At 39.0% G+C, this 15,708-nt stretch overlaps 1 protein-coding gene and 1 long non-coding RNA gene across 2 annotated transcripts in view; one reads left to right on the plus strand and one right to left on the minus strand.

Annotated features, from left to right (window-relative positions):
* LOC127356015 (E3 ubiquitin-protein ligase rnf213-alpha-like) overlaps positions 1-14,278 on the minus strand; it is a 32,153-nt gene extending 17,875 nt beyond the window's left edge. Inside the window, 29 exon segments of the mRNA XM_051387404.1 lie at positions 11-154; positions 272-453; positions 584-1,868; positions 2,415-2,579; positions 2,698-2,835; positions 3,112-3,329; positions 3,439-3,598; positions 3,798-4,417; positions 4,499-4,651; positions 4,777-4,950; positions 5,199-5,382; positions 5,608-5,730; positions 5,824-5,922; positions 6,038-6,196; positions 6,290-6,464; positions 6,668-6,723; positions 6,817-7,009; positions 7,129-7,341; positions 7,479-7,549; positions 7,552-7,602; positions 7,605-7,742; positions 7,835-8,124; positions 8,244-8,446; positions 8,867-9,034; positions 9,136-9,311; positions 9,436-10,131; positions 10,931-11,064; positions 12,028-12,143; positions 14,141-14,278. Of these exon segments, the coding sequence (XP_051243364.1) occupies positions 11-154; positions 272-453; positions 584-1,868; positions 2,415-2,579; positions 2,698-2,835; positions 3,112-3,329; positions 3,439-3,598; positions 3,798-4,417; positions 4,499-4,651; positions 4,777-4,950; positions 5,199-5,382; positions 5,608-5,730; positions 5,824-5,922; positions 6,038-6,196; positions 6,290-6,464; positions 6,668-6,723; positions 6,817-7,009; positions 7,129-7,341; positions 7,479-7,549; positions 7,552-7,602; positions 7,605-7,742; positions 7,835-8,124; positions 8,244-8,446; positions 8,867-9,034; positions 9,136-9,311; positions 9,436-10,131; positions 10,931-11,064; positions 12,028-12,124 (6,465 nt within the window). The 5' untranslated portion in view covers positions 12,125-12,143; positions 14,141-14,278.
* Positions 10,150-10,993, plus strand: LOC127356016 (uncharacterized). The gene is made up of 2 exons (XR_007881878.1): positions 10,150-10,331; positions 10,884-10,993. It is a non-coding gene; the product is annotated as an uncharacterized LOC127356016 (long non-coding RNA).
* Positions 14,279-15,708: the final 1,430 nt, after the last annotated feature.

Here is a 15,708-nt window from a genome sequence, read left to right on the forward strand (position 1 = left end):
AAACTCTTACCTGCCGTGAAGCATTTCTGGTTGGCTCTAAAATCTCTATTAGATACAGCTGCTTGTCACTGCACTTCCACATCTTCCCCTCAGAGTCCATCAAATAGCGCAGAATCAGCAATTTGAAAAGAAACTCATGGAGACCTTTCTGCACCTTTTAATCAAATCAAATAAAACACAGTCCATTAACACCATATGTAATCTATTGAGACAGGTCCTATTTATAAGGCTATATTACTAAGCTAAGCATTAGCTTGAGACTTATTATTACCGATGATGTGATATCAAAATGGAACATCATGAGGTCTTTCCTCTTGGGAATGTTCAACAGAGATTGAAGGATGACATTCTCATCAACATTAGGTTCAATCAAGCGAATGCATTTCATCATTGATGACTTTTTGGTTGAACGCTTCAGCTTTTCATATAGCCTCTTGATGTAGAGAGATTTACCTGCAATTCAAAAAAAATTAAAATTAAAAAGTCATTATGGCAGGTATAAATATTCTTAGGAGTGAAATATTCACCATCAGTGAAATGTATTAATTTGAAATAGCTGCATACTGTAAATAAACATACACACCAACACCAGCCCTTTTGGATGAGACAACACCAACACACAGTCGGTCTTTGAATACAGCTGCAGCACTGCATTGATCTGCTGGGACAACAAAGTGGTTGTGGAGATACCACTGGATTCTCGTCAATGACTCCAGGGGAATCATGTGCAATCTGTACTGGCTGAAGACTGAAGGAAGGTAGGCATGTTCTCTTTCTGAGCTGCAGATGACAACTAGTCTGTAGTCTTTTCTGCTCTGCATTTTCATTCGCTGAAAAAAGTTCTCAACTTTAGAGCTCACATCATAAGTGAGCAGATCACCATACAGTAGAGAGTATATCTTCTGTCCCCTGTAGCCTGTGCTGAGACAGCGTCTGAGGAATAGCTCCACCTGTTCGTATGGTGTTGAGGAGTTGCACAGGAGGACCTCATCATAGGTGGGAAGTGTCTCGTTTTCGCTACTCATGTAAATGGAGATGCAACATGTCAAGACATCATCGTGCGGGCAAACAATGAGATTTGGATTTCCGGTGACCAGGCCTTTAGGCAGCTGCCTATTTATGTGACTCCCCATGTTATCATCAGAAATGTCTTCTTCACTTTCATCTTCTTCACTCTCATCTCTTTTGTTGGCCAGTATTTCCAACAGTCTTCCAAGACTTTTTATATCGAGAATTTGCGGAAGAAAATTCTTCATGTCTTTCATATAAGCATTCCATATCAGATAAAATTTTTGTGAGCCATTTGCTTGTTCCACAAGACTTGGCAAAGCCAATTCACTGGTGAAGTCTATGTCTCCTTGCGCACCTCTTGGCACTACAACAAAAGTCTGGAATTCAATATCCTCATTTTGCTCTTCTGGTTTGGTGAGGATTTCGTACTGGAGTTCATGCCTGACCTGCCTCAAGTCTGAAGCTGTGCAATTTGGCTTGATGAACGAGAGCATCATGAGAACTTGCTCCTCCACATTGGTCACATTTTGCTGAGTCAGCTTGCTGCATAGGTAGACAATTTGTTCAGCTGTGTAGTAGTTCAGATAGTAATGTTGGGATCTCTGTTTGTCCACAAAATCCATCCAATAGTCCAGGCATTTCTCCATTTTCCTGCAAAATTCAGGAAGCTGTTCCTCTATGCTGCCCTCCACAATGACAACACTGACAACACTGCCCAGGTTGAAGTCCATCATAATGCTGGGTTCCTCACTGCATAAGCAGCAGTTTATTTGAGCTTCCCAGTGTCTGAACAGAGGATTCCCAGCACTGTAGAGGGCAATGAATGCCTCAGCTAGTCTCTGAACACTGGCAAATACCTGAAAAATAAATACAAACCTACAGTCACATGCAACTGTTTATCTTTTTATGACTGATTGCAAATACTATCTAAAACACTTGTGATTATTTAAAGAACATTGCATAACCTCTTAGCTAGGGATGGGGATCAAGACCCGGTTCTATAAGGACCCAGTTCTAAATTTCTCGAAACCCAAAAATCCATTAGGTTTGAGCTTATTGATACTGCTATCAAGATTAGCAGGTCATATGTATTGATAGTGGTATTGATAAAGACTTGGATCGTTAAGCAGTCTCAAAAGTATAAATATCAATAAAAATAAACTATCCCCATCCCTACTCTTAGTTCAAATTTGATACTTGAAAAATACTTTCTTTCCATACTTTATTTCTTTTAATTTTTGTATTGTATATAATATTTTATTTTTATCTTGTTATCACAACCATCAGTATGCACTTTCGCAAATAGAAATCACTGAACAAAAATGTATGATTATGATTAGAAATAATTAGAGTGATCAAAATGACCTTTGTTCATTAAATAAAAAGGGAAAATTTCAATATACCTCTGCAAAGTGATCAACTTCACTCTGGCCTTGATCCCCTTTCCCTGACATAAGCATGAGTTTGTTCTGCAGCTCCCGCAGGTCCTCGAGAGAATAGCAGCGCATCTCCCGACCCTCATCATTCTCCTCTGGAATCTGCAGCTTCAGGACTGTGTCAAGACTCAACTGGATTGAAAAACACAAGTACACTCTTATATATAATTTTGTAGAAACTTTGCTCTTGGTGGTGATTTTTGGGCTACATGGAAATAGGGATGCTAGCATCTTTGATTTTGTTATTTACCTTTTTTACATTTTGTGCACTGATCAGGTAGATACCCTTGCTGTTGATGGCCGATGCTAAAGAGAGAGATGACAGCTCCACTGACCCATGACTGTCCTTCACAGTCTTCAGCCATTCCAAATGGCGTGCACTGTCCCGCTACAAAAGAAGATAGCATTCTTAACTGTGCTGTTTACAAGGTTAGGGTTAACCCAAGTACACACAACTGGTTACTGATGAAGTACATGCCTCTAAATTATTTAATGTCTATCAACATTCACAGCTGCCTGTGAAGTTACAGTGGCACCAATAAATAGTAGCATTAACACTCTCATTGTTGGGTAAAGGATCAGACCAAAAGGCTGAATTGCAATACTTCATCATAATGACGATTCTTAGTGTTTTTTTAGTGGTATTAGCAAGTCCTCCTCTTACCAGTTTCTTTGGTAGGTTGCTGTCATTCTCCAAAGCTCTCCAGAGCTTTTTGAGCACTTCTTTGAAGCCATGAAAATCTGAGTCTGGTTTGAGCTCATAAAGAATTGAAGAGTACCCGAGGACAGCATCATGGAAGCAAGCGACACGATCCACATCCATGTCATTCTCCCCCGCAGAGATAGAAGCCAGGTCAACAAACACCTTCAGCTCATTGATATCTGAAAATAAATAACATATTTAATTTAGGAATTTTCCTGATTGAATATAAAAATAAATAAATAAATATATATATATATATATATATGAAATAATAATAATTACTCTTACCTTCAAGTGCATCTTTTACCCATTTTACAAAGTTTCCTCTGAGGCCCAGCTCTTGCAGACACAGTCTGCGGGGCTCAGTGATGTCCACCAGAGCCTTCTTTGCCTGCATCAAGTCATTATCAATCCGATTCAGCTGCTCTTTCTGAAAGTCTGCATTAGTCTGAAAGGAGGAGAGAGCCAAAAGTTAAAACTAACTTTGCTCAAACACCTCTAAGGAGACCAGGAGACACTTATATTATGTTTTAATGTTGCATTCTCTGTACACATCTTTAAATACACTATATGCAGAAATGGGGTTTTAGCCTGAATTTTCTAATAATGTGTAATATTTTTAGATGCAACAAAACATTTCCACTTACAACTGTTGTGAGTGTCTCCAGAACCCTGAAGTCCCCTTGAAGTCGAAGCGTCTCTTTGACTTTCATGATAATTTGAGCTGAAACCACAGCTAGATGAAGTTCATGGTACTGCTCGATCTGGTGAACCCTTGTGTGGATCCACTGTTTGTCAGTCGATTTATCAACTCTGCACATGATGTCCAGGTCCTGCGCTAGCTCTTCGTACTTGCCCTTGTAAGCGCTGAAGAGCTGGTTTACCTCCTCAAGCATTATACTACCATTCTTCAGACAAGTGTAGATGTCTTGGTAATCAGCAAAGCAAGGCCTGAAAATGTTATCATGTATCATTTCTGGTGTTGCCATTATGTCTACTACTTCATGTTGATCAGGATCATCATCTTCCATTTCTTCAGTGGCCAGTCGTTTGGCTTGTTTCTCCCAGCACACTTTGAATATGTAACTCTCTCTGAAGGTGTACAGGACCTCAGCCATGTTTCTGATTTCTTCGTCCAGATTGAAGTAGGTAACAACGCCAGCCATAGGCGAGGACATTTGGTCAAACTGATGAACCTCCATGAAATGATTCAAGGGGCAGACCTCAATGTTGACCTGCTGCCTCTCTTCCATGTCGGCAACATCAACTATCATGGAAATGAAATAAATGCATGTTATATTTGCAGCTACTGCATGATCAAACCAAACACTCAACCACCAAGCCATACCTGTCATATGTTCCTCAAGTTTGTGGCTCATTGTTAAGAAGATGGCCACAAGCTCCTTCTCATGGTACACAGCGTCCACTTCGTTTTGTCTGCATTGTAACAGCCTCCTCATTTTGGCATTATCCCTGTACTGTTCATTCTCAGACAGGCAATCTGTTAAATCACACACACACATCTCAATATATATTTTGGGTCAATGCCCATATGAAATAAGCACTTTCTGGGGGTTATTTATTAATAAACTTGGGAGTTCTTTATGACAGGCCTACTGTTATTACCGATCTTCAGCAGGTCTAAGAAAGCGTCTCTCCTCTCCAAAATGACATTGAGTAGGCTTGTTTTAATGCTTCCGTTGACCAGTTGATTGTTGATGGCTGTGAATGCTGATATGGCTATAGCAATTCTGTCCCTGGCATCTTCAGAGAGCTTCTCAATCAGCTTTTCTTCTGCGCCTGCAATGACAGAAATTACACGTCAAAAACCACATCAATTATTACAATGCTTAACTTCTGTCATGAAGTCATAAACCCCTAACCCTAACCCTACTAATGGGGGGTGTTTTGCTTTTATAAGTGAAAGATCATGACAAGGTCTCACTTGGTTTTTTATCATTATATTCCACCTCCCTTCCTTATCGAATATGTCTATTTGTCTCTGGTGTGTGCATGTTTAAATGGTTTAGTTTTTCATAAGGATATACCGTGTAGTTGGAAAATGTTTTTGGCAGCAGTCCAGGAGAGGAGATGCTGAAGGACAACTTCTTTATCTTCCTGGTAATTTCCTTGATGGTCCTTTGGCCAGGATTTCTGGATAATGGTTGAGATGAGTTTCCCGAACTTCCAGTTTATCTTCAACCTCTCAAAGAGTTTTCCCTCAGTCTTGCTCTGCATATAAGATAAAAACAACCATAAACATTACTATGCAAAGAGAAGCAGAGCATCTGTGACTCAGCAGCATATTAAAATCCTTTAATTGTATTTTTTTATTTAACTGGTAATTTACTAATTTTTGTCTACAGTATAAAATTTTTATTGTTCTTAAATATGACCAAGACTGTTACAAGCTACGCCATTAATACTTATGGATTTTAAAATAAAAAGTCTTCATACCTGACACAAAGATGTAACAGCCTCAAGAGCACACTTCTCAATACTAGCAGCAACAGGTGGATGGGATTCACGGAGATCCTCTATCTTTGTGCAGTAGTATTCAGTTTGATCCAGAGCAGATTCCTAAAGACAGACACACACATAACATATATTTAATATTTTATAGCTTAGCCAAAAATCTAATAAACATGGATCTGAAAAAAACATGCCATGTACCTGTTTGTACTTGCCCTCAAAATCCATTGTGAATGTCTGTCTCCATTCTTTTGTGCACTCTTCATCTATGAATTGGATGGAGATTATGTTGTTCCACACCTGTAAAACACACCAACAAAAGAACCATTTTCTAGATTTCTCTACTAATAATGGGTTGTGAACACCCATATGTATATTTTGTGTATTATTTACAAAGTATAACAAAATTGCTCACTTCAATCTCTGGTTTGGTCTCATCTCTTATCATTGATGACCAACCCTTGGTGAGCAAACCCTGTCTGAAGAACCGACTGATCCATTCTCTGGTAATTGTTAATGCCTGAGAGATCAAGTCTTTTTCATATCCCTGCTCTGTTTCCCCTTGTTGAGTCTCCTAAATGAAAATTAGTAGAACAGTATGAGATTAGCAAGACATTATTGCATCTGAAATGCTAACAGCTTGCCTTATAAGATTCACTTCACATACCTGTTGCTTGTTACAGTGGACAAAGTTTGACACTGATGCAACCAGATTCATACAAGCCACAGGAATATCAGTGTATCTCTGGCTATATAACTGAGATTTGACTCCTTTGCAGAGCTTCTCCAACAGTTTCACTGCTGTTGATAGGCACCCTCTCCTATAAGTCTCAGTAAAAGTACTGTAAAAAACAAAAACAGAAGTGAAGCTTAAAGGATAAAATGTAATAATTATGTTAAACACAACGTGGAAGTTTGATTTCATGGCTTGCACAGCAAATTACTCAATACAATAAAAATGTACCAACAAATAGAGATTATCTATCTCATACTTTTCTTGAAAAGATTCTATTGAAAAGCTGTCAAATTTAGAAGAGCAAATCACCTGTATTTTTCATCTATGAGATTTCCTTGGATATGTGAGAGAATGTCAGATACAGTCTATACAAAAGAAATCAAAGAAAGATAAATTAATTTAACAAAACTTTCTACAACCCCAACATATATTATTCTCAACTAGTGTTTCCATTTTACCTCAAAGTTACTGTAGGAAATATCCACAGGAGCCTTGAAGGTGAAAACATGAAGAATGTCCAAAAGCTCAGTGTTAGTGTTGATGACACACTCCATCAGTTCATCAAGTGACACTAAGTACAAGCAGGATCGCACTAAAAGTGCATCCACTTCCATCAGGTGACTGTAGTTTTTCAACGCATTCAGCAGTGCCCTGAAAACAGAAGAGCAGGTAAACACATGTACAACACTATCCATCTATTTCTAAATAAATACATTGGAGGATATTTGTGCAAGTATTTTATGTACTTCAAAGGTAAAGGAGAATCTTACTTTTTATCTTGACTGTTCATGTATACTAAGGCACTCCTTTCAAGGCCTTGCAAACCTGCCCAGGATAAGTCGTACTTCGAGTTTACACAAGTTGGTATTTCAAAGGGCTTTGTGGTGCCTTTGAGGAGGTGGAGGAGCGGTAGTACCAGAATCCATCGGGGCATTCCCGCTGTTTTCACAGCATTTATCACAGACACCAACTTTTCTTGCAGACTACAACAAAGATAATTTTATGAGCATCTGAGCAGAAAATTAATTATTTGAGAAATCACTAAATTATTACTCTTAGTCAGTAGATCATAAGTGTCATTTCAAAATTACTGGATTATTCACAAACATTAGGTACCTACTTTTTGAGAATTGAGACATTTTGTGAAAAATCTGCCCAGTATTGAAGGAAATCCTCTTTGTTTAGTTTGGGAACAGGCACAATGCAGTGCAGAGCCGATTAAGTTCAGCATCATTCAGTCTGAATTGCTATAATGTCTCCACACACAAAACATGATCACAGCTGCCCTCATGGGATCTTGAATGTAAAGCATCTTCCCATCTCCGTCCTTCACCAACTGAGGAATCACGTTTGTCAGCATGAATTCCTTGAGCATCCTCCTCACCTAGTAAACAAAGGTGATTTGAGAGTAACATTATCGGGTTGTTTCTAGATGGTGTATGCTAATGTATGAATATTATGAATTTACAAACTTACATTATCTTTCCCATAGTCTAAGGAGTACCATTTCTTTTCTTGTTCCTCATACACAAAAGGTTCCCCATAAACCTCAAAGAACTGATTCAACTGGATCAGAAAACTTCTCAAATTGACATCAGTCCAGCTCCTGAGAAGATCAAAGATGGTCTCCAGCATTATATTCCCTGCAATCTCTCTGCCTTGAATCAGATTATTCTTTTGTTCAGGTAAGAACTTTTCTTTAAGGCGTTTGAGCAAGTTCTTTGATGGCTCTGCACAGATGATGTCATCATATTGATGCCAGTCCCCTTTAAGGAAAAAGAAAAATGACAGAAATTTCAGAATAATAATCAAAATATAATGTTCAAATGCTGATACCAAGCAGGCAGATGTAATTACAAATAGCCTCAGGTAAGAATGCATTTACCTTCTTGATTAAGGAGGTGGGGTTTCACAAACAAACATCTGTTGGTTGGTTGTGTAGAATCCAGTTTGTATATGAACTCATACTCATATTTTTCCTTTTTATTGTTGTAGACAACATATTTGTACGGTATCGACACAGACTCAGCTTCCCTTTTGATTGTTTGCAAACTGCCCTCCACCAGAAAACCATGTTCTCCAAGATCCCTGCATGGAAAGGAAAATAAATTCAAATGTACGTAGTGTTATGTCAGTGAGCACTCTTTTATTTTCTGGAGCAGGGAATTAAACAGTAGGGCTGAATTCCAACCCATCACCACAGGGCCAGTAGTCGGCATTGCAGTTGACCAGTCCACTGCTATGGCTGGCTGTACCTAGCAGTGGGGATTGTGTACTGAAAGAAAACTTAGCTTGATTTTATAGCAATTTGCCTAAAAGGCAAAGTTTCGTGACAATGCCATTGCAACGTAATAGTAAATGTATTCTATGTTTACTCTTTTTAATTGTTATATTATTTTTTAGTAATCAAGAAAAAGATATGTGGATTTTGCAGGATAATTTTTTGTTGTTTGTTATGCCTATGTATCAGGCCACCATCTGAACTTCATTAACCATTAATTCAAGTACCTGGACACAGACAGCTCAACCGCATCTTCCTCCCATTTCCCAATTTGGCGCCCTGCCCTGATGAAGATACGATCTTCTTTTGGATCGAATTTGAAATCCTTTGAGAGAACTGCATGGAAGTAAATTGTGAGTCTCTCACGTGCAGCAATGGTATTGTTCCTGGTCAGCCTACAAAGCAAAAACAAATAAATACAGATGTAGCAAATGTAATGCACTGACACAAAATAACTAAATCAAATGTGTACAAGGATATGAGAGAACTTCATCACCTTTTGGGTGGCGGTGCCGCTGGGGTGCTGGATTCGTTGTTATCCTTTCTGCCAACTTTACCTTCCTTGTCAGTGTCTGTTTTTGCAGCAGTTGAGTCCTGTGCGCTACCAGACTGCTGAACCACCATGTCCTCAACCTTCCCCTGTGGGTCAACACTTGAGCCTGTGCTGTGAGCCTGTAAAAGCAGCATTAAAACTGTCTGTCAAATATACAACTTAAACTCTTTCTTCACTAAACAAATAAAATTACAGCTTATTTGTAAACAACGATTGTTTTAATAAAATTTTAGCCAGCATTACCTTTGATGGTTCCTGAGAGCCAAAAACCATCTTTTGTTCAGCTGCAGGAGCCTGCTTCTGTTTCTGCTCCTGCTGACTCTTTCCCTTCGGTTTGGTTTGTCCTGTCTGTTTCACTTTCAGCTCCACGTTGGCATTCTGATCCAGTGCAGGTTGTTTTGTGGGGACCGTGTCTTTCTTGTTCTTTGAGTTCTTGTCAGTCTTTTGCTCTTTAGAGTTAGTGGCCTTTGTCCCTTTGCCTGAATCTGACTGAGGAGTCGTACTCTTGCTGTCCTCTGATGTGGGCTGTTTATTTTTAGTGTCAGTCAGTGCTGTCTTGAGTCTTTGATCCTGAGTTGATTTCGGTGCATTGCTCTCTCCCTCATCAGGGTTACCCGGAGCTTCCTCAGAGCTTGCGGTCTCCATTGGGGCTGCAGTTGTTTCACCTTGTATGACTTGTGCGTGTTCAGATGGTGCAGCAGGAGTGTTAGCTGTTAAGGAACTAGGCTGGCTCTCTAGGGAAAGCCCATCTTGGAGTGATTCTGGTGTTTCATCCATTGCATTATCTGAGCTTTCACTGTCAGAGGACTCTCTTTCGCCCTTTGTCGTCTGCCCCTGGTTGTCTCCCAGGGAGACTTGGGACAGTTCGGACTGGCTTGGATCTTGGTCTAAAGACAAGGTGCCATCTTTCTTCTTTTTGTTTTTCTTCTTCTTTTTTTTCTATGATGACCATAAAGAAGAGGAACAGTGTTACAAACCACTTTATTACTAATAGCTTGTCCTGACTGCATGCAGACGTCTGACTATTGCATTGAATTATGTCGGATGCTTTCTGTCCACATAGAATCTTTAAATATGTACTTCTGCTGCCCCTTAAACAAACCATGTACCATCATCATCAACACTCAAGTAAAAGATGGGTGAGTACTTGCTTAATTTGTTTTTTATTTAGGTTGTTATTAGCTATGGTGTGTTCTTTAACAAGAAACTCCCAGGTCCCTGGTGATTTCCCTCCAGCCGGCTGCCTCCACATTTAGCTTTTTGTACTTAAATGAGGAGGTATCATATAGTACTTATACTACTTATTTTAGCTTCATGAATCAGTTGTTCCTCATCCATATGCAGTGCTTCCACTTTGAGCAACAGGAATAAACAGAAACAGGCCAACTGACAAAAGTTCAGCTCAAAAAAAAAAAAAAAAAAAGCTCAAAACCCCATTGCACTGCATCACTTAGTGTGCCCCCAGTTAGGACATCATATTATAATATAAAACAATACAATCAAACTTATTTTGTTGATGTTTGTTTCTTCTAAAAGCTATTTCAGTAATGTCAGTATATAATAATTAGCTTAGAATTGTTTGACTTTCGTTTTCAAAGAATGTGTGTGGGAATTGAAAGTGGAAGTGAACCAGAACTGTGTGTAAGAATGAGCAGGAATGTTAAAATATGCATTTGCTAAATCAATTACAGAAAACCAACAGAACCCTGTGGGAACCTGGGACATTAGCTGCACTCACCCTTTTCTTTGGGTTGCTGATGGTCTCATCATTCGGACGTTTGGGGGATTTATTGGAGTCCTTGCTGCCCACAGGAGACACCGATTTCTCAGCCTCTGTGTCTGCTACCAAGGATTTGGGCTGATCGTTTGTATCTGGATTAAAAACATGTAGTATACAATTCAGACTGCATCCAGAGACATATGTAAAAACTACACAGTGCTGTTGGTCTGGGAGTTAGCAACAGGAGGCGAATCCAAATCACCTGGAGTCCACACACAACAAAACATACATATGAAACAATACATAGAACACGGGTAGTAGCCTGCCTGGTATTGTGGCTATGCTTGAATCATGAATTTCCCTCGGGATAAATAAAGTATCTATCTATCTATCTATCTATGCTTTCTCTCAGTTATGTATGAGTACAGACAATTTGATTGTTCACAGTAACAAATATTCCAAAAGAAACTCATTAGATTGCATGCCAACCTCTCATGCCAACGGACAGGGCAGTACGAGCTTTGCAGCTTTATTCTGAGCAATTTGGAGCTTAAACATTTTTGGCTACAGCCAACCAGACTGCTGAGCAGTAATCAAGGTAAGCGCCTGTGTCATTAGCACTCTGGAGGCTGGGGTAAGAAAAAAAAAGATAGAAAAAGACGCATTCAAACATTGCAAAGAATATAGTTTGGACAGCCATCTCCATAATGAGTACAATCATAACATAAAACATAATTCATGTATTATTACTATGGACCCATCTGGGCTTTTTATTTGTATTACTTATCTTTACTTAATTATCAGTTACAAACAAAACACCTAAACTTGAACATGATGTCACATGGCTCAAGTTTGCATTTTCCCCATGGGCTCTTTATAAAGTAGGTCACAATACAGACCTTGCTCTCAATGTCAACTTACTCAGTATGTAAAGACGCTGTTTGTTTAACCTGCCAATGACCATTTGTTTCACGATTTTCATGTCAAGCAGTTAGTAATTTAGGAAGAAAGTGACATTTATTTTTTTTCTAATTATATTTTGGATGCTGTATTAACAAACTGAAAGAAAATAAAACATATTATATTAAACCAGATTTCTAAATGAATGTACTTACCTTGTGTGTTTGCAGGTTGGACAGACAGCTTCCGACCACATTCACTGCAGAACTTGGCTGTTTTCTCCAAAACATTATGGCCACAAGAACACTTCATCTTCAGACTTCAGAGATGTCTGCAAATGAATAAACAAGTTTAACTCTAACGTGAGATTACATGTATGTCCCACCCCGTAGCAGAATCCTTTCACTTTCAATTCTGCCAGCTGAGGCCTGGTGAGACTGCGTTCAGCTCCACCACCCAGAGCAAAGCTGTTTCTATTATTTGAACTTTGAGCAGTCTTACTCAACAAATTGACAAATAATCATATTGTGCAGTGATAGAAATGGAAATAGTGTCAGAGAGCCACTGCACACCCACCTTTAGTCCCGCTAACTAACACCCAATAATAAACTGACTTCAGCCAAAGAGGAGAAAAAGAAAAGAGGTCTCACTGTCACTAGACCTAAAAAAAAATATGCTTTAGAAAAATTAACTAGTTAAAAGAAGAAAATATCCAAGTACTCTTCTGTAGAAAACTTGCTATAAACTTACTTATTCATAAAATATTTTACACACAGTGCTGCTATTAATTAGGGGGCAAAGGGCAGCATTAGATAGGCATTTACATACAGGCAAAACAGGGTTAGTAGACACTCCTATCCATCTGCAGATTTATTCTGGTGTTTTAGAGTGTAAAATGTATAATCTGATTATTACTATTATTATTACTATCATCATTACTTTCTGAAAAAAAATCACTTATGGAAATTAAAAATTAATCTGTGAAATCACTGCTCTCATCTCTCTCTGATGAAACTCTCTGGATTTGTGGCTACACTCTGAGGAAACAATTACCTTTACTGTTTAAACCCACAGTCAGCAGTGTTCTCATTTGAAAACTAAATAAGTTTTTTGCAGCTCTGGTCCATCAGGGCCAGTAAAAAGAGAGAGATATACATTTAATTCTGTGCATACATGTTCAAAGTTTATGACAACTTATTTTCACACTAAGAAATACCAATTTTAGTAATTATGTTATTCATGAAAATACACAAAATATATCTCCAAGTCTGCAAATTCTTAATATGGAAAAAATGCAAATGACTGGCTTTGGAGTGTAGCCTACTTAATTATACACAACTCACAAAACGTTAGGGATATTCGGCTTTCGGATGAAATTTCAGAATGTACATAAAATGCACTATAACCTTTCCAGGTGATCTTAATTTGACCTTCTACTTAAATGCCCTACTTTCATGATATAATATCACTGTAGCATCAACTTTTTACATTTTCCATAAATTTCACCCGAACGTGGAATATCCCTAACTTTTTGTGAGTAGTGTATATGAAGCCTGTTTACTTAGGTAAATAAAATCATAATAAAAAAACAAAAACACTGTCACTGAAACATAATATAAAATCATATACTAGTGGCAATTTTAGTAAGCATGAAAAATGCTAAGAAAAATTGAGCCCAGAAGGTGGGACAACGTTTATCAAGTGCGGAGTGATACCTCTCCTTCATGAACAGATCTTCGGCTGCTTCGTTCAGCCAATCTCAATATTCGCTTTTCCAAAAACTCTGAATACGTCATTTCCTGTTTCTTTTGCAGCCTACAACCTCATTTGACAAGCGCAAACCTGAGAACGCTAACTAAACAAAACCACCACCACCAGCACCACCAGTAGCACCAGTAGAGAGCGTTGTTATCACAGTCTGAACGACACATTTATCGGCCGCAGCCACAACACACTAAATGAGCGACCTCGCTTACACGTTAGCAGCGAGTTAGCGTAACTAGCCCACCACCCCGCTCCGTAAAGGCTATACTGTAAGAAGAGCTGCGTACGTTAGCTCACATGAGCTAGTATGCTCCCCTGTCTCACGTCCCAGATAAACAGTCATGAATTAAAAACGTGCAGGTGCAATGGCAGGTGTCAACCGCGTTACATGTGAGCCCCGTTTGAGCCAGACTTACTCAGACGTGTCCTGTGACAGCGGGGTCTGATAGCCACTGAAGCTAATAGGATTTGTTTATGCCTCGTTTGTCACAACGTAAGGTCTGACGCTATCATTCCCCCCCCACAGCTTTATACAAAACAATGAACGTTTTTTAGGAGGCTTACCCGAGCTGGGTGCGACCCTTTTTTCCACCTTTCCGTTTATTAGGAAAGGAAAAGCCCAGAAGTCATCTCTGCTGGAGCGGCGGTGTTACCGGCGACTGTCTTTTCACTTCCGTACGTCCTGTAAAGTTTCGTTTTGTCAGAAATGGGCGTCAACTAATAAAGTTGACTTTCTTAATGACTCATATTGGTATATTTCTGGAATATGGAGGGTGACTAAGCAAGTTCACGTGTGGAAAAGTTATAAATTAGGACACTGTGCTGTAGCCTAAATCCTCAACCTTCCTCTAAAGACATCCAATAATTCCAGTTTCCAGTGATGTTGGTCCTGATTTTGCTTTCTTTAAATTAAAATATGACTACATTTTATTGTGTTTTGGATTTGTACTGTTAGTTTAAGAAGCAGAAGTTGAACCCTTAATGAAAAATGGCCCAAATGGTGTGTAAGAGAAACATTTGTGTCCCTTTTTATTTTTGTTATTATGAAACATATTTCTTATGTTTTCAATCTGTTACATTAAGGTGCTTGATGTTCTCTCCTTAGAGAAACCTGAAGAGGAACATTTGCACTCAGCTTGATGGCTTGTGGCACAAAAGTATTTGCTGCGATTAAAATGACACTTTTTGGGTCGTTTTAAATGTCCTTAAACAAAGATTGTCATATTTCTGGTTGGTTATATGGTGACAAAGCTTTCAGGCCCTGAAAGAAAAATGTCTGTGTGTGGCTGCACACCCAACTGGTCGTTAGAAAACCAGGCTTTTCCCTAGATCAATATAAAATAAAACATTCAACAAGTAACCCCCACATTGAAAGAACATTAAAACAAAGTCCACAGAGTAGCAGGACTGGACCAGTTCCTATGAAACACTTTATAAGCACATTGCCCCCCCCCTTAGCATAGCAAGGTCAGGTTTGTTTCATTTTGTGAATTCAGACTGAGGAAGCATGTTTGTAGCTCTTGCATAAAGCTCCACTACTAATGCTGTGTGCTGTGTTTTCAGTGAGAAATCCACACGTAAAGGAGATCCTGTTACTGTCAATAAAGGGAAACACGCTCAACCTGCAGATGTTTATAGTTATAATATAATGAGTGTCCTGTGATGACCTTTTATCCCGTTACAAGCTGTGTCTCACATGACACCCACTCATCCACTGAGGTTGTGTGTTGCCTGTATAAGAGCAAGGGAGGTGTCTGTAACTTGTCTCAGAGTGCTATGCTGTCAAATGGTCAGCAGAGGGCAGAATAACCTGAAATTTGAGGTAAAGTTTTGGGTATGCATCAAGGAGTGCAGGGACTTTTTTCATTTCAACCAGACATCTGCAGCACCAAATGATTTCACACATGGACGCTGTGCTCTTCGGGTAAAAAAAAAAAAAAAAAGTTATCTTGCTAAAACACCCAAGATTGGTGTTTCTGTTTCATTTTGTGCGGGTGGGCTACATTACCATGGCAACTTGGACTGCACTCCCAGGTCAGGAGTCATGTTAGATTCAGGCTGTCAGACCAAAAAGGTATTAAGACCTGTCTTCACCACACTACCACCATCACTTCTATAAACTAAAATAGCAA

Source organism: Dicentrarchus labrax, unplaced genomic scaffold (genome assembly GCF_905237075.1).
Source record: "Dicentrarchus labrax unplaced genomic scaffold, dlabrax2021, whole genome shotgun sequence".
NCBI classification, from domain to species: domain Eukaryota; kingdom Metazoa; phylum Chordata; class Actinopteri; family Moronidae; genus Dicentrarchus; species Dicentrarchus labrax.